The sequence below is a fragment of the Typopeltis vanoorti genome, chromosome 18, assembly GCF_054136105.1.
Source record: "Typopeltis vanoorti isolate ZY-2024b chromosome 18, IOZ_Tvanoo_1.0, whole genome shotgun sequence".
In the NCBI taxonomy this organism is placed as follows: domain Eukaryota; kingdom Metazoa; phylum Arthropoda; class Arachnida; order Uropygi; family Thelyphonidae; genus Typopeltis; species Typopeltis vanoorti.
The window spans coordinates 105,507,811-105,521,536 of NC_143566.1; the positions used below are offsets into that span (position 1 = coordinate 105,507,811).

Here is a 13,726-nt window from a genome sequence, read left to right on the forward strand (position 1 = left end):
TAACTTTCATGACATGAAGATATGACTTTTCATTCTAGTATAGATAATAACAGGCAATATATTTGTAAAAATTTAGCTAATTGCCGCTCCCTAAAGAACCGAGTATTGTGACCAGAAAGAAAATAAGTACTAGTGGGAACAATCAAATTGCAAAGAAACAGTAAGGATACAGATAAGTGAATAATTACAAGCGGTTTCCAAAAAGTAAGGTAACACTTTTTTTTTTTTTTAAAATCAAGAATGTTTAATATTAGGAAGTTGAAATATGCACCAAGAAATAAGTGAAAACATGCACTACTTCTCTACAAAGTCTCTCAAATTTATTGATGCATTTGCCCCAACAATAGATCAGTTTATCTATACCAATACTGAAGAAGTCCATGTCCATGCCCAGTAACAAACACGCACCACCTGATGAGCGTCCTCATCCGTAGTGAAATGCCATCCCAGAAGGTGTTTCTTGAGGGAAATGAACAAACTGAAGTCTGAGGGTGTTAAGTCTGGGCTATGAGAGAGGAATATGGTAGAGTTTCCCAACAATTACACCCCAACCACTCACAAGTGGTGTATGCAATGTGTGAAGTAGTGTTGTTGTGCACCAAAATTACACTGCTTGTCAGGAGTCCTGGTCATTTGTGTCAGATGTGCTTTCAGTTTGTCTAATGTTGCACAGTAAAGTTCTACACTGACTATTTCTCCTTTCAGCAAGAAGTACTCCCACAGAATGCTTTGGTGATCCCAGAATACAGTATTCTGGGATCAATCACCAAGGACCATTTTCAGAAGTGGGAACAGTTTTGAATATTTTGTATGCAGGAATCTTGTTTGCTCTTTGAGGTAAGTTGATGAACCCACATTTTGTTTCCTGTGACTAGGTGAGTGAAAAAATCCTCACCTTTGTTGCTATATTGCAATATTCTACAGACACATCCCCATGCATGTTGCCCTGTGCTCCTCTGAAAATTGTCAGGGTATCTAGTGGGAGGACACTTTTTGAAAGCCAAGGACATTATGAACAAATTCAGTAAGCAGTGAACTTACTCAAGTTCACCACTTGTACATTTTCAAGCAGTTTCATTTGCCAGTTTTCAAGAATGATGCCCTGAATAGTGGCCATTCCCATAAAACAAAACATTATACATGTCTCACTCTCCTGTAAGAATATGCTTTGCATTATAGGATAGTAAAGCAAGTGGTGTGAAGTCATTAGCTTCTCTATATGAGTTGCCCATTCCTGAAGTCTTCAGGCAAACTTTGTTTGCTTACACTTGGATAAAGGATTAAACCAGGAATGTAATTTCTTGGTATATTTAATTTCCAGGTAAGTTCATGCTTCTAAGTCAAGAAGTCATAAAGATTGCAACTCTGCTGTGGTTAAGTCAATGTCATTCTTATAATTATTTCAGGTGTTCACTTGGAAAAAATAGCAAAAAAATAATCATGTGCACTTTTCTCTTCAAAAAACAAAAAAATGAGAGTCAGACTCATCTTGGTGGTCCCGTTTGTCATACACACAGTACATCATACCACGTCTTAAACACATTCAACTTCTCTGCAGACACCATGTACTCAGGCAAAGCTTCCCGTTATTCACAACTCTTCATGCAAAATACCCGCTTCTCACTCTCTCTCTCCTGCTCACAACCTCCTTATATAGCTTCCTGGGATGACCCCCCTCTTGTTCTCTCCCCAGTCTTCCACTATTTTATGAAAAACTTCAACATTAATCCTATAACAATACCTTACTAATGTGTACATCTCATTAGTAAGGTATCATTCATTCCTCTTCCTCATATCCACTAGACTCTGCAAATTGCATAATCTCAACCTTCCTTCATATTCAATATTCCAGAGATCAGAAACTATTTTAGCCAGTTGCTTCTGGATCCTCTCCAACATATCTTCATTCTTTTGAAAATCAGGTGACCAAATCTGTGCACAGTAGTCTATGTGTGGCCTAATCAGTCTTAGACGCTGAAACCAGAATCTCCTTATTTCTACAAGTCAATGTCATTCACATCATTGACAGAATTTGTTGTGTTGTTTTTGCAATTTTGGCAATATATCTTCTCAATTTTAGATCCTTATCCACCATCACCCCAAGATCTGTTATTTCCTCCACCTCCAATATATATCCCCACAAACGTAAATTCTATGTTCCATCTTTGTTTCCAGAGGTGTTTGGGGAGTTGCGTAAACTAGATGTAAATAAGTAATTACATTTGGGGAGCAACAGGTGTTTGGGGAGTTGAGTAAACTAGATGTAAATAAGGCTATGGGACTTGATAATATATCACCACGTATTCTGAAGGAATGTGCCAGGGAGTTGACACCTGCCTTGACATATTTTTTTAATACGAGTCTTGCACTCGGTCAAGTTCCTAAGGAGTAGAAGAAGGGCAAGATTGTGCCACTTCATAGAGGAGGTGATCAAACTCAAGCATCAAACTATATCTGTGTGTCAGGTGTTGTGATTAAGTTGTTGGAGAAGCTTATGAGAACTAGGATCCAGAGTTGAGTTGACAACAATGGTATTATCTTTGATGGACAGCATAGATTTGCTAAAGAGAGGTCATGTTTTAGTAATCTACTTACTTATTACAATAAAGTGACTGCTTCCTTGGACAGAGGAGAAGGATACACAGTAATATACTTGGATTTTGCAAAGGCTTTTGATAGAGTACCTCATGATAAGTTGACAGTCAAACTAGAGCAGATGGGGTTGGATATTAGATTGGTGCATTGGATTGGAGTCTGGCCATCTGATAGGTATCAACAAGTTGTGTATGGGGATGCGATATCCAGGAAAAGGAAAGTCACTAGTGGAGTGCCTCAGTGGTCTGTTTTAGGGCCATTACTAATTATCTTGTATATTAATGATATTGGCAAAGATTTGGATGGAGATATTCAGTTGTTTGCAGATGATACAAAGTTGGGACGAACCATAAAGAATAGTGAAGATGTTGTGGCCTTAGAAGAAGACTTAAATAAATTCAGTGATTGGGCATGGAAATGGGGATGTGAGTTCAATGTTGCAAAATGTAAGGTTTTAAAATTTGGAAAACAATAATCACTATAAAATAAACAATAAAATTTGGAAAACAATTCAGTGACCAAACTGGTAACAGTTTGGTCACTGAATCTTCTCCACCACCTGATCCCCAAGAAACCTAGCTGACCAAATCTGTCAAGATGCAGTCAAATCATACCCTATAAAGAGAGATAATAACTTCCCTATTTTACCCATTAGCATGGTTCATCATCATCATCATCATCATCAAATTCCTGCCATGTACCCTCAAGGGGTGTACAGGATATGACAGTACTACATGAAAAAATTACATCATTACTAACTTCCTATCTACAATTTTCCTCCAAATCAGTCTGTTACTTGTCAAGACTCCAACATTATCAGATCTTATATTTCTATCGTCTAAGGCACTTTGTACCGTATCAATCCACCTATATCTTGGTCTTCCTCTGGGTCGTTTTCCTGCCAACCTGGCAGAGAACACTTGTTTTGCTAATCTTTCCTCTCCCATTCTATTTAAGTGACCATACCATCTGAGATTAGCTCTGCTAACGCATTCCTGGATGCTGACAATGTCAAGTTCTTTCCTAATATCCTCATTTTTAATATGATATTGCCATTGATGCCATCTGTTCACGCCTCTAATCTTTCTCAGGACTCTCATATCTGCGGTCTCTAGTCTTTGGTCAAGTGTTTTACTTCTGACCCAGCTCTCAGATCCATAAGTTAAAATTGGTTTGAACACTGTCTTGTATACAGCTAATTTAGTGTTCCGACTAATTTCTTTCTTATTCCATATGAATTTATTCAATTGACTTCCCACGATACCAGCTTTGCTGAGTCTGTTGTCTATTTCTATATTTAGTTTACCATCTTCAGTAAAAATTGTGCCTAAGTAGCTGAAATGTTTTACTTGTTCCACAGGTTCTCCATTCACAACACAGTTGACATTTTCAATGATTCTGCCTATTTTCATTGTCTTTGTCTTTTTATTGCTGACCTTCATACCATATCTATTACAACAGCTATTCAATTTAGTCAGAGAATCTTGTAGACTTGTAGCAGATTTATTTAGAAGTATAACATCATCCGCATAAAGCAAAGAGCTGACATTAACATCTCCAATTTTGATATCAGGTTTAATACCACATTCCTTCATAATGTGATCCATATAGATAATGAATAACAGAGGGGATAATGTACATCCTTGTCTCACACCAGATTTAACATTAAACCATCTTCCTGTACTTCCTTCAATTCTAACTGCTGACTCACAACTCAAATAAAGACTAAGTATTGCTTGATATAATGCCCCATTGACACCATATAACTGCAGCGTATTGAATAGCTTCTCTCTTGGCACCTTGTCATATGCCTTTTCCAAATCGACAAAACTTAAATACAGATCTTTGTTATATTCCCATGCTTTCTCGACTATTTGTCGTAAAGTGAAGATCTGATCCTGACAGCCTCTATTTGGCCTGAATCCAGCTTGTTCTTCACCAAGCTTTTCTTCCACAATTCTTCTCAACCGTTTCTCAAGTATACTTGCATAGATCTTGCCAGGAACACTCAGTAGGGAAATACCTCTGTAATTCTCACATTCAGTTTTATTTCCCTTTTTATATATGGGAACTATGAGAGCTCTACTCCAATCATCAGGAATTCGTCCCTCTGTCCAGGCTTTCTGAACTATGCAGTGCAGCCACTGTAAGACTCTTATACCACCATACTTCAGCATTTCTGGTCGAATATCATCTACTCCTGCTGCCTTTCCACATTTCAAGCCTTTGATGGCTTTTTCTACTTCAAGTATGGATATGTATTCCTGACTGCATGCCTGGTCAGTGTTTTTTATCACTGTGCTGTCATCACTGCATGTTTCATTTAGCAGTTTTTCAAAGTAATTACTCCATACTTCAAGGATATCTTTTTCTCCTGTTTTCATTTCACCTTTATCATCTCTAATTCCTTTTACAGCACTCTTTCCTCCATTCCTAAGCTTCTTCAACGACCTCCAGAATATTTTGCCACCTTCTTGATATTTATTTTCTATATTCTTGCCAAAGTCCTCCCATGACTTTTGTTTAGCTAGTTTTACACAGTGTTTATTGTTCAGTGTTTTTTACCACTGTGCTGTCATCACTGTTTGCTTCATTTAGCAGTTTTTCAAAGTAATTACTCCATACTTCAAGGATATCTTTTATTCCAGTTTTCATGTTTCAAGCATTCTTGCATTTGTCTCTATATTCTCTAAGAGCACAAGCTGACTTATTTGCCAGGAACTTTTGATATGCTTTCTTCTTTTCCTTCACTGCCTCTTTAACTTCCTGTGTCCACCAGGGAGTTCTGATTTTTTTATCTTTGCACACAACCTCACCACATGCCTCTCTGGCAGAATCAATCAATGTTTCCTTCAGAGTTTGCCACTGAATCTCCAAGGTTTGATTCCTGTTCTCAAACTCTTTCATTTTCTTTTCTTTTCCTGCTTCAGTATCCTTTTCAGCATCCAACTAATTCTTTGATTATTTTACCAACTTTTGTAATATGCCATCTGAACTTCAACTCTTTGTTTGCCATTACTTCCAAGTCACTAGCCTCAATTATTTCCTGCAATCCAGTACCATCAATGTAATATACAGTATGTAACCTTCTCAACTTGAAGTGCATAACCTTACATTTTGCAACATTAAATTGGCAATCCTTATTCGTCACCCACAATGTTGATTTTTAAATTATTCTTCAGGATATCTGCATTACCTTTAGTAACTATTGCCCTCTCCAATTTTGCATTATTTACAAACAACTGAATATTCTCCTTTAAATCTTTCCTTATGTCATTAATATACAAATTAAAGACTAATGGCTTAGTATAACACTGAGACACTCTGCTAGTCACCCTCATTCTCCTGGATTTCTCTCCACCATAAACTGTTTTCTGGTGTCTGTCTGTTGTAAGCCACCCACCTTTTCACGATATACAAAGTTCAGCTGTATTATGGTATAGCCATTTCCCTTATCTAATTCTGTTGTCACTCTATTATAACATGTGAGTAAAGGTACGACCTACCTTTTTAGAGAGCTGAAGTTTATAGGGCATATTGCTAAGGTATCCATTGTAGCTCACAGGATTACTTAGTTATTGAAGAACACATTAACAATCAAAGATAAGGGAGTTATCATACCTCTTTATAAAGCCTTAATATGACCACATCTGGATTACTGTGCTCGGGTCTGGTCACCTAGATTTCTTTTGAGAGGAGAATGTGGTGGAGAGGATCCGGAGGTGAGTGACAAAGATAGTGAGTGGTCTGTGGAATGCTCTCTATGAGGATAGACTAAGGGTTTGTGGATTGCAAAAGTTGGTTGATAGATGAAAAAGGGGATGATGTGATAGAAACATTAAACATTAACCACATTACTTAAAGGCTTTTATAGGAGACTGATGTAGGGGGGGATATGTTTCAGCACTTGACTAGAGAGCATAGAACAAGAGGCCATCCCTCAAAGTTGAGCAAAAGTGTGGTTAGCAAGGACGTGAGGACTAAATTTTTTGCTTGGAGAGTGGTGAATGAATGGAATGGATTGCCTGAGTCAGCTGTAAGTGCTTTGTCTGCTAATGGTTTCAAGGAGAAGTACAATAGATATTGTGTTGATAGTTTGGGCCTCCCACAATGAGTCTTAAGAATATGTTCAGGTGTCTGTGCAATAATAATAATAATAATAATAACTTTCTATATGATACTTATCTTAAGTATCATATCAGTAAAGAAACTAAAGGTGAGCGAAAAGAGTTTCTGGTTAATGGGTAAAAAAAGTATTTTTTCTATTAATTCGTTTAAATCATTAATTGCTATAACCTATATTTGTCAGATTTCTCAAAATATAAGATTTTCCGTGTTTGATTGTTGATTTATTTATATTCTGTAACATGACAAAAAAATTTTTTTTTCTTATTAGCATGTTCGAACTGAAGCTGCAAATGCCAAAAGTAAAGCATTAAGATATTTAGAACGCCAACTTCCACAGTTAACTAATCCATATGATGTTGCAATAGTAACATATGCTTTACTAGATGCTGGTAGTGCAGAAGCTAACTTAGGTTATAGTATGTTGGAGAAGATGAAGAGAGATGAAGGTATGCTTAGAGAATATGAAAAAAGTGTATTATATGAATTATAGAGACTATTAATATTATTATAATGATTATTAATATAATTAACGGCTATTGTAGCCTGTTTTTGTTTAGGAGTGTCCCTTATTTTAAAACATTGGCTAACATAACTCCAAAAGGGGTATGTATATATATATATATATATATATATATTTTAGGGCATTATGGGCGAGAATAGAAGGCAATTATGGCAGAAATAAAAATGTGGAAAAATTTGTACATACCTTGTTTTTGGTTTAATGATGCCTTCTAAATCCAAGCTCCTGCTGAAGGTTGTTTATAAACTGGGGGGGGTAAGAACATGGGGTGTGCTTTAGACGCGGGAAATAAGTTAGGAAACCCGGGTTACTATTAATAATATATATATATATATATATATATATATATATATATATATATATATATATATATATATATATATATATATATATATATATTATTTTGTTGTGGGGAGGGAGAGGGGGGGAACAACGAAGGGGAAGAGTAACCTTATGTGGAAACTGGGACAAGGGTTAACGGGGTATGGACCGTTTCGGTCATCATCTGACCATCATTGGAACTTTGTGGGAATGACTGTAGGGCTATGTCAAGGCTGCAAGTTGCATCTGCCAAATTAGGGCATTTGTTGTCGCTAAATGGCCGGAGGAGTGGCTTAATTTATAAGTTTTGGAACATCCAACATTCGGAAATTAGGTAGGGGCGGTGGACGTTGATAGAATTTCCATCGCATTTTATGGCAATAGTTTTGGATATTCTAAGCATTGTTTCGTTGTCTTGTTTGTCTATGATTATGGCTTTGTCGATTTGGGGGATGTGTTTTAGTTCAAGGGCATGAGCTGTAATTTCTGTCTTCCCTGTATTCTGTGTTTTGTTTTTCTTTTTGATGTTGCGATGTTTTTTTGTGTTCAGATATTCTGGAATGGGAATATTGCAATCCCTGAAGTGCTAAGGGACACTCCTAAACAAAAACAGGGTACAATAGCTGTTAATTATATTAATAGTGTTTAAGAGGAGTAACATGGGAATTTCTCAGAAACTATACTTTACTTATTATAATGAATTTTATTGTTTTTTTCGGTTTTTAATTTTTATAACTATAATGAGGTAATTTCTTGATTTTCTGTATGTAGATAGCAAACTTGATATCAGTTTAATCTTTAATTTGAAATTAGAAGTGATGATCATTTGGTTTCAGAGAATTGAAAGTTTATTTTTCACTTGGTTAGAATATAATAAATTTAGTTTAATCCTTTATCCAAGTGTGAGCAAACGAAGTTTGTACCTGAAAATATCTGCAGGACTGGGGTAGGGTGGTGCATAACATTAGACATCCGCAAGGAGATGTATTTTGCATTATGGGAGATACAGTTAGGAGTAATAGTAGCTTGCTCCACCTTTGCAAGGAGTTGTCCTGGTATTGCACCACCTTACCCCAGTCCCGAAGATACTTTCAGGCGCAAACTTTGTTTGCTCACACTTGGATAAAGGATTAAACTAAATTTATTATGGTTTTAGAGAGGTTAAAAATGAATAACACATTGAAAAGAACAGATTTATGAAAGTTCTAAAACAAATTAAAGCTTTTGCAGATGAAGCATAGACCTAACTACACAAACATTATTCAAGAACAACTGTAACAACTTGTAAACAATAATCAAACCTTGGATCTCAGTAGCAAATTCTGAAGAAAACATTGATTGATTTAGCTAGGAAGGCATATGGCCAAGTTATCTGCAAGAATAGGAAAAAAAATGCCAGGATGGACATAAGAAGTTAAAGAAGCAGTCCTGGAAAAGAAGAAAGCACACTGCAAGTTCTTAGCAAATAAGTCTACAGATGCCTCTAAAAGAAACAGAAAAAAATGGAATAGAGCTAAGCCATATGTAAAAGTAGTTATGGGAAGAGTTTGGTAAGAATATACACTGTTGTCCAAAACACAAGGAGAACACCATTTCTGAATATTCCATCTGCAAATTCAGACAAATCAGCTTTAGAAGGCCATAGAAATACTGATATTGCCAAAGAGTTTGGAATCTTACATAGCATTGTATCCTGGCTCTGATCAGTGTTTCAAACCAATGGAATGTGTTCCACAGTGCAGAGAAGTCACCCTCACTCTATCATGGAGCATGAAGACAGATTTTTGGTTATAGCAGCAAAACGACGGCATGGCAGGTCAGCTTGCAAGTCAGCTCCATTCAAGCACAGGCAAATGGGCATCTCAACAAACTGCTGCAAGAAAGTCTTCAGGCCTATGTGCCTGAAGGCCTGTAATCTGCATCCCTTGATCCACAGCTCATTGTAGAGCATGTTTTGAATGATATCGTATCCATGAAAATTGGACACGACACCACTGGACTAATGTACTCTTTTCAGATGAGAGTTATTTTAGTCTTTCCTCTGATTCGAGATGACAATTGATTTGCCGTGAAAATGGTGCTGCTTACCATTGTGAAAATTTTCTTGAACAGCATAGATACAGCAGTGCTGAGGTCATGATGTGGGGAAGCATTATGCTTAATGGACATACCAAGCTATATGTGCTGAGAAAATAGGCTATGACTGGTGAATGATATTGCAATGAAGTTCTTAGACATCATGTTTGATTGTTACATGGTCTTTAGGCAAAGAATTCATTTTTATGAATGACAATGCCACACCACATCATACACAAGCAGTGGAGATACTTCTGGAGTTTGAAGATATTAATTGAATCGAGTGACCATCATGCTCCTCAGATCTCAACCTCATAGAACATGTTTGGGACACAACAGGGAGACACATTGCTGCTCGAAATTCCCCTCCAGAAAACAAACAAGGCCTTATCCTTGTCCTAAAGGAGTAAGTTTGGCTTAATAACTCCCGAATCATTAGGTGCTCAGCATGGTACACATTCCAAGAGCTCCATCACAGTTCGGGGTAGACATGTTCTACAGTGAAATGTCTCTCTGCATAGTTTTCTGTAAGCAGTGTACATTAATTCCTTAACCAGCAGTATCATTCCATAATCCAATAGTATCATTATTACTCTTCTTTGCACCTTTTCCACAGTTTCTTTACCCCTTCAGAACTCAGGAAACTAAAATTGTCCATAATCCCATTGATATAATAAGCTGTTGGAAATCTCATCATGCGAAAGTGTATAACTTTACACATATTAACATTAAACTGATATCCATTATCATTTGTCAGCACTTCTAGCCTATTTAAATTATCCTGTAAATGCTGTATACCAGTATTATCTCTGAATCCCTAGCCTATCTTTGCATCATCATCAGCTAACAACTAAAGATCTTTAATTCCCTTTCCAAAATCATTAATATATAGATAAAACAACAATGGTCCAAGGACTGATCCCTGGGGCACACACCACTGGTCACCTTAAATCTGGCAGATTCGTGTCCTCCAGTTTTTGATATCTGTCTATCAGCCATCCACTTATCCAAACCAATGGTTTATATTCCAGTCGCTTATTCTTAAGTTTATGCAAAAGCCTTTCATGTGGTCCTATCAAATGCCTTAGTAAAGTCCAACAGTATCATAGTGCATCCATTTCCTTTATTCCCAAACATAATATTATAAAATATGATCAAATTGCTCAGACATAACTTTCCTTTAGTAAACCCATGCTGTTCCTTGCAAAGTATATCTTATTTATTCAGCCATTTCTGTATGCAAGTTCTTACCAACCTCTCTAAAATCTTTACAGTTTACTCTAGAGATACTGATGGGTTGATAGTTAGACACATCAGTCTTTGCACCACCCTTGTGCAATGGGATTATCATAAATTCTTTCTATTCCTGTGGGATGTTTCCTGAGCTAAGACTTAAATTATACAAACAAACACGTTAAGGGCCTAGCCAGTTTGGCCGAACATTCTGTGCTGCTATCCCATCTCTCCCACCGAATCCTTATCCAGGTTGTACAACAGCTCTAGAATCTCCTTCTCATGCATCTCTATTTCTTCATCCAATGTAGTGGTAGTACTGTGCACTATGTTACATACACTAAGTTTATAGATCTTTGTTACCTGAGCACTCATTAATTGAACTGTCACATAAGCTTCTGATACTAGGTTGCCATCTGCATTCAGTAAAGTTATTCTACCACATTCATTCTTTCTTTTTCTTGTAGCATAATAATACAATTTTTTGTATTATTATTGTTAATAATACAAAATTCGTTTTGGTTGCCTTTAGTTTAAAGTAAGATGCTTGCAAAAGTGAGTGTGACTAACAGCAAAAGTCTTGAACACTTTTTATATATATATATATTTTTTTTTGTTATGTGACTCTCACCTGTGAAAAGTTTTAAACATATAGTACATTAATGACATGAGTGGCTAAGAAACTTGCCCTAGAGGCCAAAAATGGAAGTTTTTCCCACTGCTTCAAGCCTTCAATAAATGTTTTCTTTTAGTGTTACACGGTGATCAGCATTAATTTTAGAAATTATGGACTTTACAACCGTGTTATAAATAACTCTTTTAATATCCTGACGTTTTGATCTTCATATTAAGATCTGATATCTGGTATCTAATTAAGATATTAAGATCTAAGTGACGCTAGTGGGCCAAGTACTGCGGACGTGTTTTGAAGAGCTCCTGATTCAGATAAGTTTTTACTAGGAATAATTAAGTATATATGCGTAATTGTTTGAGTAAGAGCGGCTGTAAACGTTGTACGCTACCGGTATTATTAGTGTGGGTTTTTTTTTCTTGTCTAAACTAAATTACGAAATCGTTATTATTAGATCGTTATAGTTATTATTACCTATAACCGGCAGAGAGAAAAAAAAATGGCGGCGGCATTGTCATTCCATGATTTGAATGTAGATTTCAGTCGTTTCGTTAAGTGTGAGGTCTGTTATATGTATTCCTTCGATTACATAAATGATTTGTGGATGTTTAGTGCGGATGGAAGAAGGGTGTGTGCGAAGTGTGACCTGAACGAAGAACTAATGAATGCGAATATGAAATTGATGACAGAAAGTGCTAGTACCGATTGTATCGCGATTGCACGTTTGAAAGAAAAGGATACTGAGCAAGAGAAGCGAAAAAATGTTAAAAAATCAGGAAAAAAGAAAAAGAGCGATTTGACAACCGTAACGGTTGTTAAAAGGGACGAAAATGAGGTGGAAAGAAACGAAATTGAGAGAACGAATGAAAGTAGAACTTGCGTAATGCAGAAATCGCAAGTAAAAAAAATCGAAAGAATAAATGATAGCGAAAGACGCATGTTAGTCCGAAAGTACGGAAACAAAGAAAGATAAATGAGAGTGAAAGTGAGAAGAATGATAGTGAAAGTTGGACGTATGTTGGACCGAAAGTACGGAAACAAAGAAGGATGAATGAGAGGGAATGTGAGAAGAGGGGGTCGAGAGTTAGAAAGTTAGAAAGATTTAATGATAGAGAGAATGTGTCGCGAGGTTCGGAAAGTGAATTAGATTGGATGAGGCAAGAAATGAAATGGATGCGGAATGAAATTAAGAGAATTCAGGTCAAAACTATTACAATAAATCATGATGGCATGAAAGAGTTAACGAAAGATGAGCGAGTGGCGTTGTATGGCGACTCCATTATTAAAGGTGTGCTAGAGGATAAAATGCACAAGGTATGTTTTCCAGGCGGTAAAATAAGTAGAGTGATTGAGGCATTGGATATGAGGCGGGAGCGAGCAAAAGAGTTAATTGTATTAATTGGTACAAATGATTTGAGAGAGAACAAAGAGCATGTCAAAATGAATGTCAAGAGACTGCTTGGAAAGATAAAAGAGAATAGTGTGACAGGAAGGGTGGTCAGTGTGTTGCCTAGGTATGATTGTGGTGAAATGAGGCGGAGAGCAAGGATTATGAATGGTATTCTGGCTGAAATGTGTGAGGAGACGGGAGTACAGTTTGTTAATGTGTGGAATGAGTTTGAGGGACGAAGTGAGCTGTATGGGAGCGATGGACTGCATTTGAGTGGTTATGGTGTGAGTCGCTTGGAGAGACTGCTGCTGGAAGGTAGAGAAGTGAATAGAGAAAATGAATCAGATCGAGAGGGGAGTGATGTGGAAGAGCAGGAGAGTAAGACAGGAGAGATTGAAGAAGTGGAAAACAATGGAGAGGTGAGTGGTATGAGTATAGAAAATGAGAGAATGGGTGTGCAAGAGGAGCAGGGAAACGGGGAGGCCCAGGGTGGACAGGGATACACAGCGTGAGAAAGGTGGATGCTCCAAGAGGAGGTGAGAGCATGTGTAGGCAGGAAAGTAATGGGATGACCAGGGATCAAGAGGAAACAAATGTTGTTGCAAAGGGTTCTAAAATGAAGAAGCAGAAAGAGAAATGGCCCCAGTTCAGCATGGAGAGAGCACATCGAGTGAATGGTATCAGTGGAACTAGCTGTAGATCCAGAAATGAGTTGTTGTGTTTGTATACCAATGCTAGAAGCATAAGAAACAAGGCGGATGAAATGGTTGCACTAATTGCGTCTGTTCACCCAGAGATTGTCGGAATAAGTGAGACATGGTTAGATGAGGAC

General features: G+C 37.1%; 1 protein-coding gene across 3 annotated transcripts in view; it reads left to right on the forward strand.

The window, feature by feature from the left end:
- Positions 1–13,726, forward strand: part of LOC150097025 (CD109 antigen-like) — a 623,307-nt gene that overhangs the window by 508,972 nt on the left and 100,609 nt on the right. For all 3 annotated transcript variants that reach the window (XR_016549783.1, XM_090407831.1, XM_090407832.1), the window contains one exon: positions 6,992–7,169. Coding sequence is in view for 2 of the 3 variants with exons in the window: in XM_090407831.1 (XP_090263957.1) it covers positions 6,992–7,169 (178 nt within the window). In the remaining variant the exon portion in view is untranslated. The remainder of the gene's footprint in view (positions 1–6,991; positions 7,170–13,726) is intronic.